Raw genomic sequence first — 23658 nt, 5'->3', positions numbered from 1 at the left:
GGGAGGAAGAAGAGAAGAGGGAGGAGGAGCAGGAGCAGGAGAGTGGTCCGGTCGGTGGGCAACAGAGAAAGGGTCTGCACGGGATTAAGGAGTGGCAAGTAGCCTGGTGTGGGCCAGGTGTAGACAATGAACTTTCCCACACATTTCAGCAACCCAGTCCCTGGTGTTTGGCCTGAGGCATCCGGCCCATCCCAGTCTATCTAGATACTCAATAATCCTTTTAGCTGCCTTTTCCCTTAACTCTTTTCATTGTCTGCACCTGGCCTACCCCAAGCTATTTACCACTTCTTAATCCCATCCAGATCTCCTGAGTCTTTTTTATGTATAAGTATCAGTCCCATCCTCATCAAAATCACAAATTTACTAGGAATCTTCCCCTCTATGTTATAATAAAACTTACTACTCTGACTGAAAGAAGGCTTGAGTGGTTGAATTCTTTCGAGGCAGACTCCCTGCACCCTTGCATTTTGGGGTTCCCAGCACTCCAAGCCACATCAGAAATTGAAGGGATGCCCATCAATTGGAGTATGATTAAATAAGTTGTTGTATATAAATGTGATGGAATATTATTGTGCTATAAGAAATGATGAAGGGGTGGTTTCAGAGAAACCTGGGAAGACTTACAAGAAGTGATGCCAAGTGAATTGAACAATTTACTTTAAAAGAATTAGATATTCTGATCAGTGAAATGACCAACCATGATTCCAGATGCCTAATGATAAACCAGCTGCCCACCTCCTGACCGAAAGATGAAGGACTCAGAGTATAAAATAAGAAACCTTTTTTTTTGGACATGGTCATAACTGTACATATTTGTAAAAGAGGTTTTATTTTTTCTTTCATTCTCAATTGGAGGAGAGCGTGGCAGGAAAGAAAGCAAAACCTTGCTGATTAAAAAAATAATAATTTTTTAAATATAGAAAAGTTTCAAAGGACTAATGGCACTTATATTGTCTGAATATGCACCATAGTTTGGTAACATTTTTCTTTGTACACATCAGACACAAGTTTCTCACTTCTTGGTGACATGTGTAGCCATTTGGGGCCTGGAAAATGATATTCTCGTTAGCTCTCTGGTACTTTCTTGGATCAGCTCTTCAAAGTCATCACGTATGGATTCATAGGTGGCTATTGGGAGATATGATCTGAGAAGGGTGAGCTCCTTCCTGGTTCCAAGCATGCCATCAGCCTCAGTCTGATCCAGCACTCCTTTGCCTTGCTCCATGCTTTGCCATTGTCTCAGCAGTAAGGTGCCTTCTGTTGAAAGGAACATAAGATATTGAAAAGCACTGCCTTGCTTTTGGGCTTGTACAGTATCATCAGCCATCTGTTCTCCTTGCTAGTCATCTGGAGACCATTGTGTAAGGAACATGAGTTCAGTGGAACAATGTTTACTCATGCATTTGGCATGCTATCTGGTGGAGGTGCCAAGCTCTCAGCCATTCTTCTACCCCATTGTAATCCAGCTCTTGGGTATCACAGATTGCTCACCCTCTTTCTCCTGGCATCACCACAATGACAGTGTTTCCTGACATTCCGGACAAAGCATTTACATCCACATTAGTAGATTATTAGGCTTGTAGTGAATACTAAAAGCATAATTGGCCAGTATTACAACCTGTCCTGCTCACAATATGTCAATGCATTGATATGGGTTCGTGCTTAGAATTTTGTACCATATCTGTAGTGTCTGAACTTCTCAGTGGAAGTCCACTTTAAAGCCAAAAATTAAAGCTTGTAGACAGATTAACAGGATCCACCCTCAGTCAATCCTCTGATGAGGAGTACAATTGGCCTCAAATGGCCATCAGTTTCTTGGTACATAACAGCTCCCCAACCTCTCCTTTGTGTGATAGACAAAATTTGTTTGGTTTTGCATAAGCAATACTTATAATGGGTAGGCTATTGATGAAGTCTTTTCCGCCATTTGCCCACTATCACCAAAAGGCTTTGCAGGATTTGAGACAATTTTACTTTTCTTTGTCTTTTTGGTTCTGGGTCCCTTTAATCACAATCCTGCAATGGTTTAGCAAAAGTAGTATAGTTCTTTTTTAAAATATAGTATTTTTCTCAATTATACATAAAGACTATTTTTAATTTTCATTTTTTTTAAGATTTTGAGTTCCAAATTTTTCTCTCACTCCTTCATCGCCCCCTCCCTGAGATGGTAAGCAATTTGATGTAGGTTACATATGTGAAGTCATGTAAAACATAGTTCCATATTTGTCATGATGTGAAAGAAGAAATAGACCAAAAGAAAAAAAAGGAAAAAAGTGAAAAATAGTATGTTTTGATCTGCATTCAGACTCCATCAGTTCTTTCTTTGGATGTGGATAGTATTTTTTCATCATGAGTCCTTTAGAATTGTCTTACATCATTGTATTGCTGAGAATAGCTAAGTCATTCTTAATGGATAATCCTACAATATTATCATTACTGTGTAAATGTTCTCCTGGTTCTGCTCACTTCACTTTGCATCAGTTCATATAAGTCCAGGTTTTTCTGAAATCTGTCTGAAGAGCAGCATAGTTCTTACAAAAAAGCTTACAATGGCCACCAAACCCAAGGAAAGTTATTAAACCAATAAGATTATATGGGTGTAGCTACATGAGAAGTGCTTCTATTTCCTCTGGATAGTGCTCACCTTGTTGGGATACAATGTGGCCTCCACACTTATTGTAAGATCTGCAACACTGACCCTTGTTAATTGACTGCTTCAGGGCAACTTCTTCTAGCTCCTTGTTTCAACAATCTTGCTAGCAGCTACTGTGGCTATGTAAAATCAACAACCGGCACACAGAACGCTGCAAGCCCAGGTGCTTTTGATCTACTGTACTAAGGAAAGCAATGTTAAGGGGTTAACAATCTTACTTTAATCCAAATAGCATTCACTTAGTTCAGGGGAAAAAGCCAACACCCTGAACTTCAGAGCAAACACAAACAAATTACATCAACAGACAGACCTTGTCTGATTCAAATCTTAATGCATAGTTACCAGAGTTTAACAAAGTCTGAACATCCGGGTTTACAAGCTGGAGGCCTCTTAACTGCAGCTGCCCAGAGTCTCCACATCAGCACTTGCCAAGAGTGAGAGCCCTAAGCAAATAGCTCTGTCTCTCTTTTTATACACTCTTTAGCCATCATCAAATGTCATCTGAGCAACTAGAACTTAAGCTCTTAGTATTGTCTCTGGTCTTAGGAACTCCCCTTAGGACCCTGGGGGCTTCATGCCCACAGTGGCTTAGCACCTAGTAGCTAGGGGTTTGGGGCCTACTTGGGAGCAAAGATATAATCAGACCTCCCTTCATTGGCCCCACCTTAGTTACCAATGCACTCCTCTAACACCTTCATTAGTCTCTCTACATGTTCCTCCAATGCTTTCCCCTAGACAGTGATGTCATAGGGTAGTTTATGTCCCCAACTACTTTCTCTATCAGCCCTTGGAAAATACTAGTGCTCTTAATATGGTTTGGGGATACACTCAAACTGGTAAAATCCCAATGCACACAAAGAGCAGTTTTTTCTTTGTCTTCCTCAGACATAGTAATCTGGTAGTATCAACTCTGCCAGTCCAAGGCTGAAAACCAGTGGCTTCCTAGCAAACGATCCAAGGCGTCTTTTACCCATGGCATACTGTACTCATCCAGTGGATAGAATGCCAGGCCTGGAGTCAGGAAGACCTGAGTCGAAATCTGGCCTCAGACACTGACTTAGCTGTATGAGCCTGGGCAAGGCATTTAACTTCTCTTTGCTTCAGTTTCTTAATCTGTAAAATGAGGATAATAAAAATACCTACCTCCCAGAACTGTCACGTAGAGTAGAGATGAGATAAGTATAAAGCACTTACCACAGTGCCCAGCACATAATAGGCACTATACAAATATTAGTTAATTACTTAATGGTAGTAGTGGTAGTGGTGGGGTTTTTGTTTAAAGACCATTAATCTGCTCCTATTCTGTTGTCCTTAGGCACTATCAAAATGGGCAAGACACAAGGACTGCTGCATTCTGTGATGATGCCAGTAACTAGAACTTTCTGAGATTTTTTTATGATAGATAGAGGAAGCCTCCTAGGTCTTTCGAAGAATGGTCAACAGTTAGTGAGGGGGTGTCTATGGGTTGCACATTGAGCACATCCCTCCTTGCATTCACTAACTGAGAACACCTATGTCCTCCTGTTGAGTTTCAGCCTCAACATCCTTCTACTCTTGTGGAACTGGAGAGTTCCCAAACACAAATAGATTGGGATCCAGTATAGATGTGGAACAGTCAGTCAGGGCTTCTATGTTCACTGGTATTTCTTGATTCTGTCCTCTTGTAAGCTTCTGCATATTCTGAATAGATGGCCCAAGTGTACACATTGAATTCTACCTTGTTGTTTCCAGGATACTACTAGAATTTTGAAAAGGCCAGAATTAGTTCCAATTAGTGCTGACATTCTAATGGATGTTGGAGGGTTGGTACATAAAAGAGCTACAGTGATGATGCCGACAACTTCTTTAATGAATCTTAAACTCCTTTTGACATATCTTAGATACAGAAAATCTTTATCACTCAAACAATTCTCCATTCTCACCTTGTTAGTTGAGGCATTTAAAAATTCCATCTGTCAGTTTAGGGATTTTTTAATTTGTGGAGCTATTCATTCATTTGATTTATGATTTTTTAGAAGAAGGGCGGGTTTGTGAGGAAAGATGAGTTCAGTTTGGAATGTGTTGAGATGGAGATGTCTCTGGGACATCTAGTTGGAAATGTCTAGCTGTTTTAAGTTCAAGGGGTAAATGCATAGGTGTGAGTCACCTGCATAGAGATGATAATCAAGTGCTCTGGAACTAAGGAAGTCACTGATAGCATAGAGTAGTAGTAGTAGTGATGATAGTAGTAGTAGAAGTAGTAGTAGTAGTGGTGGTGGTGGTGCTGGTGCTGGTGGTGGTGGTAGTAGTAGTAGTGAAAAGAGAAGAGGCCCCAGAACAGTACCTTGGGGAATCACTCATGTGTAGGGGGTATGATATGAAGAGCCAGCAAAGTCGATGAAAAAAGGGCAGTCACAAAAGTAGGAACAGAAGAGAAAACTGCCTCAGAATCCCCACATGGAAATATTAACCAGGAATGGGTGGTTAACAGTATCAAATGTATTGGAGGTCAAGAAGGATGCAGACTGAAAAAAAATGCCATCAGGTTTTGTAATGAGGAGAGGTTGGTAACCTTGGCGAGACCAGTTTTTGCTGAGTGTTAAGGTTGGAAGCCAGATTACAAAGTGTTGGAAGATCAACTACTTAAGTCTAGCACTTAACACAGTGCCCAGCAGATAGTTAATTGCTTAATAAACATGCCTTGTTTGATAGATTACAGGCCAGTTAAGTGGCAGTGTAGAGTGCTTGGAGTCAGTTGCTCAGTCATTTCAATAAGACTCTTAGTGACCCATTTGGCATTTTCTTGACAAAGATATTGGAGGGCTTCGCATTTCCTTTTCTACCTCATTTTTGCAGATGAGGAAACTGAGGCAAGTGGAGTTAAGAGACTTGCCCAGAGTCACACAACTAGTAAGTGACTGAGTCAGGAGTCAGGAAGACCTCAGTTCAAACCCAGCCTCAGAAACTTCCTAGCTGTGTGAGTCTAGGCAAGTCACAACCTCTGTTGGTCTATTTCCCTATCTGTAAAATGGGGATAATAACAGAATCTGCCTCCTCAGGTTGTTGTGAGAATAAAATAAAATAAGATGATATATATAAAATAATTTGCAAACCTTAAAGCACTATACAAATCCTAACTATTATAATTTCGAAGAGATTTGGCTCAGAGGACAGATATAGGATGATAACTTGAGGGAATGGCATAGACTTGTAAAGACTTTTAAAAGATGAAGAAGCTTAATTATGTCTGAAAGCAGTGGGAGGGAACTAATAGAGGTGGCTAGATTGAAGAATCAAGAAGTAGAGGGCATGATACTCTGTGGTGGTTGTGGGATGCCACCAGCATTGAAGGTGAAACCTGACAAAGATGAGGGGAGTGTTAGATATAAGAGGCCAACTTGGATGTGCATAATCAGTGAAGTTTGGAGAGTCAAAGAAGACCTCCATAGCTGCATAGCCTAACTCATACATGAAAATCATTGGTTGAGAGCAATGGCTTTGTGATTTAAGAATTCTTTTATGTTCACAAATCCATGCCACTGGGTTTTGAAAAATATTCTGAACAGAAGCTTACTATCCACCTCTGGGGAAAAAAACAGATAGTTTGAATACAGACTGAAGCATGCTAGTTTTCATTTTCTTTCTTTTTTTCCCTTTTATTGGAGTCTTCTTGTACAAAATGACTAATATGGAAATGTTTTACATAATTGCACATGTATAACCTATAACTGATTGCTTGCTGTCTCAGTGAGAGGGAAAGGGAGGGAAGAACAGAATTTGGAACTCAAAATTTTAAATAAAAATATTAAAAGAATTTTTTAAATATTCTAAACATGACCTTCAGCTTTGCCCTGGTGAAGAGGAGAGAGTGGTTCCTCAGTTAGAGAAGAAATGTGTGACACACCAACTTACTGTGACCTAGGAAAGGCTGCCAAAGATATCTTCAACAAAGGATATGGGTTTGGTATGGTTAAAATAGATCTTAGAACCAAGTCTTGCAGTGGAGTGGAATTTTCTACATCTGGTCATTCATACACTGACACAGGTAAAGCTTCGGGTAATTTGGAAACGAAGTACAAGATCTGTGACTATGGGCTTACCTTCGTTCAAAAATGGAACACAGACAATACCCTGGGGACAGAAATCAGCATGGAGGATAAATTGGCTGAAGGTTTAAAGGTGACTCTTGACACCATATTTGTACCAAACACAGGAAAGAAGAGTGGGAAATTAAAGGCCTCCTATAAGCGTGACTGTTTCAGTCTTGGTGGAAATGTTGACATTGATTTCGCTGGACCCACCATTTATGGCTGGGCTGTATTGGCTTATGAAGGATGGCTTGCTGGCTATCAGATGAGTTTTGACACAGCCAAATCCAAGCTGTCTCAGAATAATTTTGCCCTGGGCTATAAGGCTGTTGACTCCCAGCTGCACACACATGTGAATGATGGCACTGAATTTGGAGGGTCAATCTACCAGAAGGTTAATGAGAAGATTGAAACGTCAATAAATCTTGCTTGGACAGCTGGCAGTAACAACACCCGTTTTGGCATTGCTGCTAAGTACAAGCTGGATCAAAAAACTTCTCTATCTGGTAAAGTGAATAATGCCAGCCTTATTGGACTTGGTTATACTCAGACACTCCGAGCAGGTGTAAAATTGACGCTTTCAGCTTTAATTGATGGGAAAAAACTTCAATGCTGGAGGTCACAAGGTTGGGTTGGGATTTGAATTGGAAGCTTAATATAGTTTTTAAGTAAAGTATCAGATCTGTCCCTGGAAATGAAGAGAAATGAACCCACTCTGTTTTGGCCTTAATATTCTTCTGTGAAATTTCAACAACGTGAACTTTTTATTCTTCCAAAGAATTGTTGTAGCGCCACCATGCTGAAGTCTAGAGGTTTAGAGTCTATTATAAGAGAGAGATACTTGAAGGCATGCATGGAAGTTGTAATGTTTGTGCCACTTTTCAGTTCAGTTTCTCAGTGTTATTTTAAATTTGTTCTTCAACGACAGCATAGTGTCATGTTATAAAGGAAATGACCTGAACCTCCAGTTTGTACATCACGTCCTGCATGCCCTTACACCACTTTTTCATGACCTTTTATCAAATTGGTCTCCGTGCTATAGTGAAAGCTTTGGTTTTGCATCAGAGTAAAATAAATTCGTCACATTTGGAACATAAAAAAAAATATTCTAAACATTTGAAACCCGTAGTCAGAGAGCAATTTTAGTGAAACTGGGGGTTCCAAGAGTGAAAGGTAAAAGCAACACTGGGTGTGTCAGATCCTCTATCTGAGATAAATAATTGGTTGGTTCATTAAGTAATGCAGTGTGATAGGATGTTTGTCTGGCTTTAACACAGATGATGAGTAACAGACTTTTCTTATTCTCTTCTTTCCATATGAGGCCTTTGAAGATCTTCATTACTTCTCACCTGGATTAGCCCAAGAGCCTTCCAACTCCCCAGTCTCTCCCCACTCCAAACCATCCTCCCCACAACTCCCGTATGAATTTTCCTTGGGACAAATGAGAATATGTCACTTCCCAATGCAAAGTCCAGTGGCTTTCTGTCACCCCAAGATCAAATAGAAACTCCTATGTTAAGAGCTCTGGTGGGGTTAGGGGCTGTTGTTACTCTCATGGCCTGGTCAGTTCTTCAGCCTCCATTCACTCAGACTTAATAAGGAGGGTACTCCCTTTTGCTTCCATCTCTCAGGATTCCTAGTTTCATCCCAGACTTGCCTCTTTTCAGCTTCTATATAAGGCCTTTCTTGATGCCCCCGGATGGTCATGCCTTCCTCTCTTCACATTTCTTTTTTTAATGTTTTACTGCTGCACTTTGTTTTTATGTGAGCCATTAGTGGGACAAAGAAACCCTCCCTCTCTGCAAATTCAATTCTAGGTAGTTAAGTAGCACAGTGGGACAGCAAGGTGACACAGTGGATAAAGTGCTCAGCATAGAGTCAGGAAGACTCATCTTCATGAGTTCAAATCTGGCTTCAGACACTTCCTAGCTGTGTGACCCTGAGCAAGTCACTTAACCCTGTTTGCCTCAGTCTCCTCATCTGTAAAATGAGTTGAAGAAGGAAATGGCAAACCACTTTAATATATCTGGAAAGAAAACCTCAAAATGGGGTCATGAAGAATCAGACACAACTGAAATAACTAAACAAGATGGCCACTGACAGAGCACTGGATGTGGGGCCAGCAGGCTGTGAATTCAAATATGACCTCAGACACTTACTAGCTGAATGACCCTGGCAAAGCACTTAGCCTCTGTTTGCCTTGGTTTCCTCAACTGTAAAATCAGGATAATAATAGTACTTCTCTGCCGGTGTTGTTGTGAGGATCAAATAAGATATCTGGAAAGCTCTTGGCAGAGTGCCTGGCACATAGTAGGCATTTAAATGCTTGTTTCTTTCCCTACTGCATGTGACAAAAACAATTCAGCAAAAACCTGCAATGCTGTGACTCCATTTCTAATGTCAGCTCTACTCTGTCTTGGTAACTCTCCCATCCCTGAGGAAGGACAAAGATACTTTTCACCATTCCTTGTGGGAATTTCACTAATTTCTGCGAATCTTCCTATTTACACTGTGGTCATTGCTGTACGAGGTATGAGGGTTTCTGCTTACTTTGCTCTGCATCAATTCATAGTGAATTCAGGGAACAGACAGGGCCAGCAAGAACAAGCAAGCAAAACCAGGATCCAGCTGTTTGCTAAACTCAAGAATATAAATACCTGGCAGGGAGGATTCCCTTTCTGAACAAATTCTGCTGAGAAACTGAAAAATAATGTAATATAAATTAGGCTTAGACTCACATCTTATATCTTCTATCACAATAAACTGAAGATGGATTTCTGTGCTGGCTATTTATTATGAAAATAAAACTCCGAAGAGAACAGGAGGAGGCTTATCCATAACTGGGGCTCATGGAGAATTTTTGCTTGTGGCAGGATGATTGAGGGAAGAGGTTTAATGATACTGATTCAAATTTCTTCAGAGTGATAAGTGATAATGATGTGATTTTGGGAGTGGGGGGGCAAGTACACAGAACAAACAAGAATAAGTTTCTGAGGGGAACAAATGTAAGTGGGAGAACTTTGGAGGCAACATACTGAGTAATCATACACCATAAAAATAAATAAATAAAAGATGCAACATGTAACAGAGTCTCACCATTTCATGCACAAAGCTCTGTGTATGGAAAGTGTTCTATTTGCTGGTATTTCTGAAGTTCAAGCTAACAAAACTTGAAACATTTTTTATTTAACGTACAAACAAATTATACAAGAAAAGTCACAAGTCTCCACACCCTTTGGTAAGCCAACTCTACTACTGGGCTTATATACCCCAAAAGTCAACGACAGATGAAAAAGTCCACTATACATTAAAATATTCACAGCAGCACTTTTCATGTTAGCAAAGGACTGCAAACAAAGAGGATACTAATAATTGAAGAATGAGAGAAGAAAGTATAGTCTACTAATGTCCTGGAATATTATTGGGCAATAAGAAATGACAGACATAAGGCATTCACAGAAAAATCCATTGCATTTCTATGGCTTCACCTACAGTATAAATTCTCCAATATTCTAGAAGGTCTGTGCTCCAACTAAAGGCCTTCCTTCCCACATCAATTAGATTCATTCCAACACAGCTTTGATCATACCCAGGAAAGTATGAACTGCTGGTGAAGGCCTTCCTTCATCCATTGCATTTATAGGGCTTCTCTCCAGTATGAATTCTCTGATGTGCAGCAAAGTGAAAATTCTGTCTGAAAGCCTTTCCACATTGATTACATTTACAAGTTTTCTCTCCAGTATGAACCTTCTGGTGTAAAATAAGCGATGATTTCAGGATAAAGGCCTTCCCACATTCATTGCATTTATAAGGCTTCTCTCCAGTGTGAATCCTCTGATGTACTCTAAGATTTGAGCTTCGGCTAAAGGCCTTCCCACATTCATTACATTTATAGGGCCTCTCCCCAGCATGGATACTCTGATGTGTAAGAAGAGATGTACTCTGGCTGAAGGACTTGTCACATTCATTACATTTATAGGGCTTCCCTCTAGTATGAATATTTTGATGTCTAAGAAGATCTCTACTCTGGCTGAAGGCCTTGTCACATTCATTACATTTATAGGGCTTCTCTCCAGTGTGAATGTTCTGATGTCTAAGAAGGTCTCTACTCTGGCTAAAAGCCTTTCCACATTCATTGCACTTATAGGGCTTTTCCCCAGTATGAATCCTCTGATGGACAGCAAGATTGGAGTGATTTCGGAAAGCCTTTCCACATTGATTGCATTCATAAGGTTTTTCTCCAGAATGAATTCTCTGATGTGCAATAAGGGATGAGCTATAACTGAAGGCCTTCCCACATTCATTACATTTATAGGGCTTTTCTCCAGTATGAATCCTCTGATGTCTATGAAGATCTCTACTCTGGCTAAAAGCCTTCCCACATTCGTTACATTTATAAGCCTTTTCTACACTGTGAATTTTCTGATGTTGACTAAGATCTGTGTTCCGAAAAAAGGTCTTCCCACATTGATTACATTCATAAGATTTCTTTCCTGCAGGAACTCTCTGATGTAGACTAAGAGATGGGTTATGGGTGAAAGTTGTACCATGTTCATTATATTTATAAGGCATTTCTCCAGTATTACTGTTCTGATGACTAACATGATCTGGGCTCAAGCTCAAAGATGTCTCACAGTGATCACCTTGAAAACCTTTCACTTTATGATGCTGAATAAGATCTATCTCCTCACTAAAGCACTCCCCATATTCACTGTATTTGGAATATCCATTCCCTGAGGTGATTTCCTTACATTCAAACAGGCCTGAATATTGCCATGAGCTCCTTCTACTTTCAGCATATTCATGATGAAGGTCTGACCCCTGATTAGAATTTCTCTCCAATTTTTTATGTTCATCACCTTTCCCTTCACTGGGAGATCTCCTGAGAATCATTTTTAGTTGTTTTGAATGACTTTCCCAGCTGCCTTGCTTCTTCCCTGACCTGATATCAGAATCCCAGATTTCTCTCAATTTTAAATCACAGGAAATGCTCAGCTTTTCCATAGTTTCCTTGGTTTTAGACTTGGTCTCCCCATCTGAAAGAAACAAAAAGAGAAAAATATATTGCTTTATTTCTACTGGCAGAAAGAAAACTAGTTTACAGTTAGTGTCATGTCAGTGACCTCCTTTCTCCTTACCCTCTTTCCTCTGGCCTCCCCTGAATATCCAGAGCACATCTAGACCCGCCACACATGGGCCTACCACAGAGTACCCTCCTCCCTTTCCCTACCAGCTTTCCTTCCCTTGGCCTGGAAACCATCAGAGCTTCTTGGCTGTTAACATGGCTTCAATAAGATAGGAGAAACCAACTCTTTCCAAGACATGAAGGACCGTGAAGTCTTATCATCTGCTTTGGGTATGATCAAAGCTGTGTTGGAATGAATCTAATTGACTGCCTCCTAACGTCCCCCAGACCTCTGCCCTACCTTGATGCCCTCCAAGTTACATGGAACTCTTAGCTGACCTACTGGTGCTGTAACCAAAGGATCTAGGATGTTCCTATTCACCTGGATTTAGGACTTCAGGGCCTTTCTAACTGCACTGAAGCAGAACTTTCTGCTGTCTGTTATCTTCTCCAACTAGAGTATAAGCTCCTTGAGAAGAGGGACCATCTGACTTTTTCTACATGAATTCCCATACACAATGCTGGGCACTTGTTAGTTAACAGTTAATTAAGAATTGTTAATGAATGGCTCCTCATTCATCTAGTTGGTCAAGAAGCTGAACCTTCAAATTTGAAAGGGAAGAATCAAGAATAACAAAATACTATTAGCTCCCATTTGTAGAAGGATTTCCTAGCTTCCCATGGTTTCACACTAGATCCTCCCAAAGTAGGTGACGTGGATAGAGCAGACATTCTTTACCCTTTACAGCTCAGAAAATGGACTCTGTGAGAGGACCAAAGCCCCATTGCTTATAAGGGGGGGTGCTCCAACTCCCATTCTATAATAGCTGGTCCAGAATTCTTTCTACAGCCCTGAACTAGTTTTATCTACTTGAGCCTGATCCTTTTTTTCCAAAAGGATTACTAATTAAAATTTTTATTTTGTTCCAGTCAATAATGGATCTGTTTTATATTTCTGCTTTCCTGTGCTTACTTGGAAGTTTTTTAGGCTCTAGCACATGGTCAGTTTCTGTAAAGTTGCTATCCTAAGCTGAAAAATGAGCATACCCCATTCAATTCTGAAAAGATCAAAGTTTCTACTATATTGATTCTACAATGTAACTGATTTCACACTGTATTAATTTTATAATTGAATTTGTATCTGCCTAAAGCCACCTTTCTGTGTCCTTGAGTTGAGTTCAGGAATTTAGATTTCCCTCTGAGTTAGTTTGAAGGCATAAAAAGAAAAGTTATCTACTTTCACCTCCAGCAGACATTGATTTGTTATCTTTAAGCTCCACAAGTTAACATGGCACCATACCCAAAAGAGATGTCATCTGTCCTTGCCAGTCCTTATGAAATTAAGGGAGACTTTATCTCTTCTAAGGAGACAGCAAGTCTGGAAGATCCCCTAGCTAAGACTGCAAGATGCAGATAGGTCCCATAAAACAATTAGCATTCCTTAACTGTCAGGGGCAGGGTTAACCTCATTTGAATGCCAACAACTTTTCTCGGCATAGCCAATAGTAATGTTCCACAGCTACCAAGACCCTTTCTTTCTTGGGGATCAATAAAGAGGGTCCCCTCCTTCTCACTGGGGTCACTGGCTTTACTGAGGTGGCCAGTCTGATGGGTTTCATTAGCAAATATATCCATAACTGTTAATAAATGTTAATAAATGTATCTTGCTCAGAGTATATGCCTTAGTCTACCTTCATTAAATTACTTGAGACAATTCCCCTCAAGTAACTGCCAGTGATTTAAGTAGCCAATAGCCTGGGAAGCAACCCCTGGAGAGATACAATTGCAAACTACTTCTACAGCGGCTATATCCCTGTCTCCTCAGCAATCTTTGCTGCCAAAGACCCACAAAACAAAGATCTCACTATCAAAACCCTTGGCATTGTCATATAGTTCCATGTCAGAAATGGATAGGATTTTATTAGCGTAAATGACATTAAAGAATATGCATTGCCTCTGTAGAAGGCCCATGAGAACTTTTTGTTGGACTTGAAGCTAAAAACTCTGTATTTTGTCTCTCTGTTAGAAAATAAGCTCCTTGAGAGCAAGGGCTGCCTTGCTTTTTAATTTATAATTCCACCCTAGTTGCTTCATAAATGCTCTTTTAAGCTATCAGAACTACAGAGTCTGAATGCAGTTTGAGGCAAACTATTTGCTCTCTTTTTTCTCTCTCTTTTTTTGGTTTTGTTTCTTCTTTCTCATGATTCATTCTATTGGTCATAATTCTTCTTTACAACTTGACTATTACGTAAATAAGTTTAATGTGAAGGTTCATGTAGAAGATGCCATACCATCTGGGGGGATGGAGGAGGGAGGGAGGAGAAGAAAATTTGGAACTCAAAAACTTGTGGAACTGCCTGCTGTAAACTAAAAATAAAAAATCTAATTAAAAAAATAAATTTTCTTTCATTTACTGATTCAGTACTTTACCATTTACAATTCAGTGGCTCTGACCTCACCTCAGTGTGGGGTTCCCTCCCCTGGGTTAAGGAGAGCTTACTCAAACCTGCCAATCCTCTATTTTTCTTGTCCAAATATATCAATATCCTCATAAAATGCAGTGCCCAAATAATGGGCATTCCGGTAAGATCACAACAGATCCCAGGACAATGGGCTTGTCAGGTCCCTCATTAGGGACACAATGTTTCTATCCCTGCAGCCTAAGTTCAGGACGGTTTTCTAGACTGCCCTGTCTCATTTTTTTACTTTTTTGCATGAACTATGGTCTAGACCAGGGGTGGGGAACCTGTGGCCTCGAGGCTACCTGTTGCCCTCTAGGTCCTCTAGGTCAAGTGTGACCTTTTAACTGAATCTAAACTTCACAGAACAAATCCCCTTAATAAAAGGATTTGTTCCATAAAACTTGGATTCAGTCAAAGGGCTGTACTTGAGGACCTAGAGGGCCACAGGCAGCCCTAAGGCCACAGGTTCCCCACCCCTGGTCTAGACACATATCCCTAACCTGTAACTATGCAAGTGATTTGTTGAACCCATGTATTTAAAGGAAACTCCATCTCATCAAAGTTGGTGCCCTGTTTATTGACCTTCTGTCTGCTTCTAAAGCACTTTTGAAGACTACAATCAATGTGACCCACTCATAGAAGGGGGCAAACTTTATTCCACAGCTATATATATCATCCTGTTAGCTGATTCAAAAGTCCTGGAGGCCTGGGAACAAGTCCTCTATCTCATTCCCCTCTCAGGGCTTGGGAAATTGCTTTAACCTATTAGGAAGTGAAATACTTTTGACTCAATGACCAGTGAGGGGAAGTGACTCAGAAGAATAACTTCTGGGACAAAAGAGACCCCCAAGTATAGAAAAATCTTCGTGTCATACAGAGAACCATTTTTTCCCCTAGGAATACAAAGATCCCACAAAAGAAATGAGGAAAATAACTCATGTTGATGAAAAGGGCTTATGAAAATGCTCAAAGTAGAAAGCCTCAGCCCTTCCCAAAGGACCTTGGGAGATTTGAGAAATACACTCCGCCCTGTATTTCCAAATGTATTCAACATTTCCAGATGAAGAATTCCTGAGAGAAGAGGTCAGAAACACTTGGTTTCCTTTACTCACCTAGACCAGAAATCTTTGTGTCTACTTCCTTCAGTATCCATGGTGTTTCTGCTTGGTCCACCTGGGAGATCAGATCAGCTTTGGGAACTGGAAGCCCTGCTCATGGTAAATAAGGAAGGCCTGAGCACACAGAGAACCTCAGAATTCGGTGCTCTTCAGGGAAAGGGGACATTCAGGGAAGGGCTGGAGGGTGGTGCCAAGAACCCCTTAGGTATGCTGCTGGGAGCTACAGGAAAGGAGGGGGAAAAGTTCATTAAACCCATTTGGAATCAGAAAACTGGTTCTTTGCCCAGTCCCCTTCTAAAAGCATAAGAAATTTCCATGACTTTTGATATCTGCAATAGAATTTAAGGGAAATGTCTAGAAAGAATAAAGACAGACTTTCTCTGCTAGTCCCCTGAGGGTAGTATTAGGAGAAGATTACAAATGTAGACCCCATATCAGGAAGGGCATCATAAAGATGAGGCATCCAAAAAGGAAGGGGCTGCTTCAGGAACTAGGGAGTTTCCTTCATAGGAGGTCTTCAAGCAAAAGCTGTTTGACCATTAATTAGGGAGGACACAGAGGAAATGTAGAAATTAGAGACCTGATAATCTCTCAGATCACTTCCAAATCTGAGATTCTTCAATTCTCATTTCATCTTTGACCTGAAACTCCCTAGAAACATTAAGAGACAGACTAAAAAGCAACAAACAAACTCCCAGTTTCCTATTAGACAATGCAAATACTTTTACATAAGAACAGGGAGCATCAGGGACCCAGACTCTTGGATAGAAAGGACTGAGGATCCTCTGGTTTCTAATGATGGATAAATGCTTGCTATGCTGTCCAATAGGTAGCCGGGGAGAGAGCAAAGGTATTCCCTACAATGCCAGATTCCAAATGGTTGGAACACAAGTGGAATCAGAGGGTGAGCTGTTCTTACCCAAAGAGAGCAGGCTCTGAGAGATCTCCAGCATGACATCCTTGTACAGTTCCTTCTGAGAAGGGTCGAGAAGGCACCACTCCTCCTGGCTGAAGTCCACAGCCACATCCTTAAATGTCACAGATTTCTAAAATAACAAAAGCCACAGGAATTAGATCTGAAGAGACTTTAGAGACCATCTAGTTCAACACTCTCAATTTACAGAGGAGAAAACTAAGGTTCAAAGAAGGCAGCAGTCCTGTCCAAAGGCCACACTGCTCATAAGTCAACATTTGAAACCATCATTTTAGGAGCTAAATGGAACGTTGAGAAGGGCAGTTTGGAAGGCAGTTGAAAAATATCTTATTCTGAAGTGCTTGTCCCTATGGAGATAAAGAGGTGTGTCTTTTATTTGTGATTTTTAAGGTTTTGTGAGGATCTGCAGAGGAGACAGGGGAACACAAGGTGATATGAACCTCCATCCTCATCAAAACCGTACTAAATGATATTTTATAAAGAAACGTTGGCAGGCTTCAGGTTGTGCAGGCCTGACTTAAAGGAATTCTTGTCTTGCTTTAAAGGAAACTCCTTTACTTAGCTGTTAAAAACCTTCACAAGCTGGGCCCAACCTACCTTTCCAGTCTCATTAGACATAACTCCCATCCTGCACTCTGTAATACAGCCCCTCTGGCTTCTCTATTGTTCACAGAATTTCCCATGTCAAGGCCTTTGCATCCACCATCCCTGGTGCCTGCAACTCACCTCCTACATTCAACTCAGAAAGTTCCTGTCTTCCTTTAAAAGCAGCTGGGACATCTGCCTGAAGCCTTTCCTGATCCCTACTACCTCCAACTACAACTGCCCTCCCTACTTGTACCTTGTACTTAACTACTTTGTTTATATTTAGATGTTCATGGATATGGATATATACTTTGTATACAGATGTATTCATATATTTTAGGTGTCTCATGGACTCTCATTAGAATGTAATCTCATACTGAATGGGGATTGTTTCATACTTGTGCATTCACCCTCAGCACTTAGGGTGGTGATCCTAGCTTGCAAAAGGCACTAAATACTTGTTGATTAATTTCACTTCTGCAATTTTCAACCCCAAATCAACCATTTGCTTTTTCCTAGTCTCTGTTGGCTTTGGAACAATTCTTAGTCAGGTATATAAAAATAATTTACTTGCCACCATTTTTAATTTAATTTTTTAAAGCTATAATTTCCACTATATTTCACATGCCTTTTTCTTCTATGTTTTCATTTTATTCTATCATTTCTCTTCTGAAACATTATGAAGATTCTAGTTCCATTATTTTGAGAATTTACTTGCTTCTAGATAGATGTGGTGCTAATGCGATCAAAGATCTTCCCTGCCCATTCAACAGGCCTCAGGTGGAGCCACTTGAGGGAAGCTTGATTAGGAGAGGCTTGCTTGTAGGCAGGCCCACACCCTTTTGCTACTAGGTGCTAAGACCCAGGCCTATACAGCATGTATATACACCTTGTGGGTAGCCATTAAGCTCAGACTAGAGAACTGTGGAGACTAGAGAGCTATGGAGAGTAGAGACAAGAGAGCTGCGAAGAAGACAGAACTTCGAGAAGAAGAGAAAACTGCAAGAAAAGAGTGAGAACTGGAAGGGCTCTGAGAACTGCAACTGCGGGAGGAGAGGACACAGGGAAGCAGGCAGTTAGGATTCATGAGTGAGTGTTTATGGGAAGGCCCTAGCAGAAGGGAAGGTTACAGGATGGCTTGGCTCTGCTGTGATACTGCATTTTAATCTCCTTGCTGTTACACTGAGGTGGACTTACTGGTTTTGGAATACAATTACTGCTGTCAAATTGGGGTTTTTGGTTCTGGTATTTGATCCTCTGGTGTCTGAATAAATGTTTTACTTCTTCTGCCTTCTATACAGAGAGTCTGTTATACTTTGTGATTCCAAACCATACACGCATATTCATGGTCACCATCAATATCATGAATCTTGCCTTACTGATACAGTGGACTATACCCCAGAGACACAGGCATTCCAGGTAGAGCCATAGGGCAGTACATTATCTCACCCTTCTTTCCTCCAAGGGCAGCTAGGTGACATAGTGGATAGAGTGCCAGGCCCGGAATCATGAGTTCAAATATAGCCTCAGACTCTCACTAGCTGTGTGATCCTGTGTAACTTAACCAGTTAAGTTTCCTTATCTGTAAAATGAGCTGGAGAAGGAAATGGCAAATCACTCAACTATCTCTGCCCTGAAAACCCCAAATGGAGTCACAAAGTATGGGATATAACTGAATAACAACAAAAAGAGAAGATGGAAGCAAGGAAATGAATCAGAGGTTGAAAATAAGAGTATGGAATTGTCCTGTATATTTCATGTTAGAAATACTAAAATCCAGAATATTTTTGAAACTATTTGTTGATTTGAGGACAACCTCATGAGGTCTGGTGTCTTTGGCTGCTTCTTTTGAGCAGGCCTTACAATTTTCCTACGTGAATTGAATTAGAAAACTCCAGATGTATATATCACCATCAGAAAAGGCAAGAACCCAGGGCCACAGATGAGAGGGAGCTGTTGGCAACATGAGGAAAGAAGAGCTGGACAACTTAGTTCCCTGTGGTTCCCCTCTAATCCCTGGGACCCTGGGGTGGAGCTCACCTAGAAACAAGCTCAGCTCTGTCCATCCCAGGTTCTGATCTGTTCTTACCCTCTCCTTCTCCTGTGCCCCCTTAGCTTTCCAAGCTCATTACATGTTACTCCCCCTCATGTCTTCTAAGTCCTAGTGTCACCAGCATTCTTACAATGGCATTCTGTTCCCTACCTCCCTGTTCTTTGCACAGGCTATCCCTATATCTGAGGTGCTCTGACATTCTTCCCTTCTCCTTAGTGTCTCCTCTTGGAATTCTTGGTTTTCTTCAAGGTCAGCTCAAGTGCTCCCTACTTTGACAGGCCTTTCCCCAAGTTGTTAGCACCCCCTCCCCCAATCACTGTGTTTTTCTTTGGAGAGGGACAGAAGATATATCCCCTATGTGCTTACATGTGGGCAGATGCAGTCCCTCTGGTTGGTGTCAGACATAGTTTTACCATTATATCAGTAACCTCAGTGCCTGGCACACAGTAGGTACTGTTTGAATGCTTATTGATTAATTGTTGTTGATTAATTGAAGTCAAATTAAAAGGGATGAGAGTAGAATTGAACACCTGGGTTCAGAAAATACCCACTTCACAAGTATAAGATAGAAGAAGCATGCCTGGACAGCAACTGAACCAATATAGATCTGGGGGTCTGAGTGGACTGCAAGTTCAACACAAGTCAAAAGTGTGGTATGGTTCCCCAAAGAGCTAATGCCATCTTAGACATCACTAGGAGAAGAAACAGGGTCCAAGACCTAAGAGACCCTTTGTTTGTTGCCATGGTCTGAAGTGGCCCTTCTGAAATCTTATTCTGGGTTCCATCTTTTAGGAAGGTCAGTGGAAAGGGACAGAGTGTCCCCAGGAGGGTGAGCAGGATAGTAGAGGGCCATAAGATCAGACCATTGAAAATTGCTGAAAGGAAGTTTGGAGCTTTTATCTGGAGAAAAGATTTCTGTGGGACATGAAGAGTAGTTGAATTTGAGTATCTCAAGCACAGTCACAGAGAGGAGTGTTTGGACTTGTTCTCCTTGGCAGAGACATAGAATTGAGAGCAGAGGGAGGAGTTGTAAAGATGCAAATTTAGGCTCAATTGAAAGAAAAACTTCGTACCCAACACAGTTGTTGAAAAATAGAATGGGCTACCTAAAGGAAGGAATGGGCTCCCCTCATTGGATACCTTGAAGGATGGGGGGATGGGGTGGCAGAGAGCATTCTCATTTGAACATGGATTACAGAGCTGACTACTGAGGTCCCCATCACCACTGAGACGCTGTGACTCTGAAATGCAATCATCCCTGACAGGAGCTAAATAAGTGTTTATTCACTGGAAGAGCTGAAAGCAGAGGGAAAGGGCCCGTAGGTACTGAAATATTCATGGCAGCTCTTTTAGTTGCAGGAGGAAAAAACAAAACTACTACTAATATTAATAGCTAGCATTTATATAGCATTTAAGGTTTGCAAAGCACTTTATAAATACTGCCTTTTATTTACCTGGAATGAGATAATATTCATAAAGTACTTAGCATAGTGCCTGGTATATAGTAGGTGCTTAATAAATGCTTCCCTTCCCTCCATCTTCACAATAATCCAGGGAGACAGGTGCTATCATTATCCCTAGTTTACAAATGAAGAAACTTAAGCTGAGGTTAAGTGACCTGTCCAGGGTCTCACAGCTAGTGACTACTATATTAGATTTATTTTAAAAAGAAACAATCCATAAATAATGGCTTTGTATTGAATCTCATTCCGCTGTTCTTCTCTTTCTATGAAAATGTCCATATTTTCTGTTTCTCAAGTCTGTGGACTGAGCGCACTTACCATGGATGGAGTTCTCTGGGTCCCAGGGGCCATTCCCTCTGGCTGCAGGCTTCCTGCTTGGGCCAGGCCTGGATCCTCCACAGATGGAGCTAGGGACGCAAAAGGATCCCTGAAGGGGAGGACTCTTGCCTTTCCTCTCCCAGGCTGGAGGCTGGCCATCTCCACAAGCACCTACAGAGACAAAAGTCCCAAGGAGGGTAAGAGCCCCAGGCCTTGTCCTAGGGTGATAGTCAAGCCAAAAGCGGGCAAAAGGGTCAGTTTTAGAAACACAGAAAGTCAGAACAGAAACAATTTTTGATGTCCTTTCTTGTTCCTCTCTCCCTTCCTCCTCAATTTTTTCTTTCGAGACCCAAAAAGTAGGAAGGGCTTTGGTGCCCAAGATGGGATGAAAGAAGCCAGAGCACTCACTGAATCCAGAATCAGATCTTTCCATCCATACCTTCTCCCTTCCCAATCTCCATCCACCCCTTCCCCACCCTCTACCCCCCAAACACACATAGTACCTAAAGCCAAGAGCTCTTAACCTCTGGAGTCATGGACTCCTATGATAGTCTGGTAAGTTCTATGGACAGTGGACCCCTTTTCAGAATGATATTGTTAAATGCATAAAATAAAATAAATTATTAGAAAGGAAATCAGTCATATTCAAATATAGTTCTCAAATTTTTAAAAATTTGCCCCAGGCTAAGAACTCTAAATACCTGATTTTTTTGATCCAAGAGGGAGGGATGCTAGGCAAGGATGGTGATGGGGAGGGCCCTGGAACTGGCAGGCTTGGAAATGGCCAGGGTAAAGCCAGGGCTTGGAGATTTCTTCTAGGAGCAAAGTGGCCAGACTGCTGAGTCTGGGGCAAAGAGTCCAAAATTAGAATAGGATCCTGGGTGAGGGGGTGCTGGGAGAAAATCCCTGAGTGCCCCAGAGTGAGAGCTGTAAAAGAAGTGGGACAGGAAGCCTGAATAAAGAATAGCTCAATGGATGAAGAGTTGGGCCTGGAGTCAAGAGGACTTGAGATCAAATCCAGCCTTAGACACTTACTAGCTGCTGTGAGGCAGGGCAAGTCACTTAACCTCTGTTTGCCTTAATCTACTGGAGAAAGAAACAGCAAACCACTCCAGTATCTTTGCCAAGAAAATTCCATAGGCAGTAGGGTCCACAGGGTCATGAAGAGTCAGGTATGACTGAACAAGTGGGAGCCAGGATACCTAGGACGCTAACAGCCCACAGAACATAAGGCAAGGATACCCAGGCTCTGGGGAGTGGGAGAGGATATCTGAATCCAAACAGGGCCCAGCTGAAGTAGGGTAGGTGTGCTAAAGGAGGGAAGCCTGTGGGGGCTTGGATAGATGGCTGAAAGAGGGACATCTGAGTGTAGCTTTAAGCAGGCCGCCTGGCTTTGGGGGTGGCTGGGAGGAGGGCAAGTACTTGGGGGTCTAGGGGTGTCAAGTGTCTGGGGCATTGAAGGTAAGACAAGAAGGAGACTGGATGTCTATATAGGAGAGGAGCTGAATATGGGATGTGGTCCGCTGAAGGAAGGAATCTTAGCGGTGAGGGAAGGACGGTACCAGGGAGATCGGAGGCGGGACCCTGAGGGGCGGGGCGAGGGCAGGCTGAAAAGGGGAAGGCGGGGTGCCAGGGAGCCTGGAGGAGAGCCGGGGGAAAAAGAGGGGCAGAGGGCGGGATGGAGAGGAGGAGTCTAGAAGCGGGACGCCTGGAGGGATGGGGGGGAGGCAGAGGGCGGGATAGAGGGGAGGAGTCTGGAGGCGGGACGCCTGGAGGTATGGGGGGCGCAGAGAGAGGGATGGAGGGGAGGAGGCTGGAGGCGGGGCCAAAGGGAGAAGGGGGAGTGGGCTGAAGACAGGAATGGGGGGGCGGGGGGAAGAAAGCTGGAGGCAGGGCACCTCCCAGAAGGGAAAGGCAGGAATGGGGGGGGTGGCTTCCTGGGGTGGAGGGGGTACTGGAGCCAGGCTGAAGACCAGATGCCTGGGTCCCATCGGGGGAGCCAGGGACACTCACCAGGAGGTCCGACGGAAGGAGGAGGCAGCAGGAAAGGGCAGTAGAGGCGGGGCGGAGCCTGAGGCCGGAGCAAGGGCCCAAGTCCAGGCTCTGTCCGCCAGGGCCCCCTCGCCCAGCCCTGAGTTCCCAGCAGACTGGGAGCCGGCGATCTAAGGCCCGAAGGCTTCCTGGAGGAGGAGTCCAGGGCTGAGCTTGCCAAGGCGGGGCCGCGTGGGAAGGAGAAATGGAGAAAGTATGGGGGGGCCTCCGTGGGCTGGCACTCTCTGGGCTCCGGGCTCTGGGCCCTCCCAGGCCCAGCCGCCCCGCCCCTGAGGCCTCGGGATTGGGCCTGAAATGGAGCGTACCTCCCTCTGACCCTCAGTAACTCCATCTTGGTTGGAGCTGGCCTGCCATCCTAGGCTGGCAAAGCAAAAAGTCCTCCTGTGAGCGCTGGGCTGCTAAACACTGCCTGGGCCCCGGGACCTGCGCCCTGCACCCTGCTCCCCAAGCCCAGAGCCCTGTGCTCTGCGCCCTCGGCCGTGCACCCTGGGCTCTGAGCCCTGCGCTCTGCGCCCTGCCTCCAGGCTAGCCAGATTTGTGACCTGGAGCCTCGGGGGCACTAGACACAGTCTCCTGCGGGATCGCTCCTTTTGGACTTGTTAGAGAAGTTTCGTTAGGAGAATGATTTTACTCCCAAACATTTCTGTAACTGGGTAGGAAAAGGCTTTGTTAGGGCCAGATGCTATGTGAAGGGAGCCAATCAGAATGCAAAAAAAGTATTTCCTGTCAAGGCAACACGCATTTATTAAGCACTTACTATGTGCCAGACTAAGTGCTGGGGATAGAAAGAAAGATAAAAACAGTCCCTGCCCTCAAGATGCTCACAGT

The 23658-nt window shown here is 42.6% G+C and overlaps 2 protein-coding genes across 2 annotated transcripts; one reads left to right on the top strand and one right to left on the bottom strand.

Annotated features, from left to right (window-relative positions):
* Positions 1-6473: 6473 nt before the first annotated feature.
* LOC118835581 (voltage-dependent anion-selective channel protein 3-like) lies at positions 6474-7497 on the top strand. The gene is given in 2 exon segments (XM_036742779.1): positions 6474-7327; positions 7329-7497. Coding segments are annotated over 2 exon segments (852 nt in total). The 5' UTR covers positions 6474-6523; the 3' UTR covers positions 7377-7497.
* A 2388-nt stretch (positions 7498-9885) lies between these two features.
* On the bottom strand, positions 9886-23084 carry LOC118835767 (zinc finger protein 883-like). Its single transcript, XM_036743016.1, has 5 exons — positions 22792-23084; positions 20779-20949; positions 16345-16471; positions 15420-15515; positions 9886-11756 (listed from the first exon to the last, which is right to left on the bottom strand). Exons 2-5 carry the CDS (start codon positions 20935-20937, stop codon positions 10345-10347), a joined length of 1794 nt encoding a protein of 597 aa, XP_036598911.1. The 5' UTR covers positions 20938-20949; positions 22792-23084; the 3' UTR covers positions 9886-10344.
* Positions 23085-23658: the final 574 nt, after the last annotated feature.

This window comes from Trichosurus vulpecula, chromosome 2 (assembly GCF_011100635.1).
Source record: "Trichosurus vulpecula isolate mTriVul1 chromosome 2, mTriVul1.pri, whole genome shotgun sequence".
NCBI lineage: Eukaryota > Metazoa > Chordata > Mammalia > Diprotodontia > Phalangeridae > Trichosurus > Trichosurus vulpecula.
The sequence above is the reverse complement of the archived record's forward strand: the minus strand, read 5'-3'. Positions and strand labels throughout refer to the sequence as shown.

Bases quoted from the DNA above. Each gene is read 5' to 3' on its own strand.
- LOC118835767 (XM_036743016.1), bottom strand. From the start codon at position 20,937: ATGGCCAGCCTCCAGCCTGGGAGAGGAAAGGCAAGAGTCCTCCCCTTC. The intron at 15,516-16,344 runs GTAAGAACAGCT...TACCATGAGCAG, and splicing joins TCAGAGCCTGCTCTCTTTGG to GGCTTCCAGTTCCCAAAGCT. The intron at 11,757-15,419 runs GTGAGTAAAGGA...TGTTTCTTTCAG, and splicing joins CACAAAGATTTCTGGTCTAG to ATGGGGAGACCAAGTCTAAA.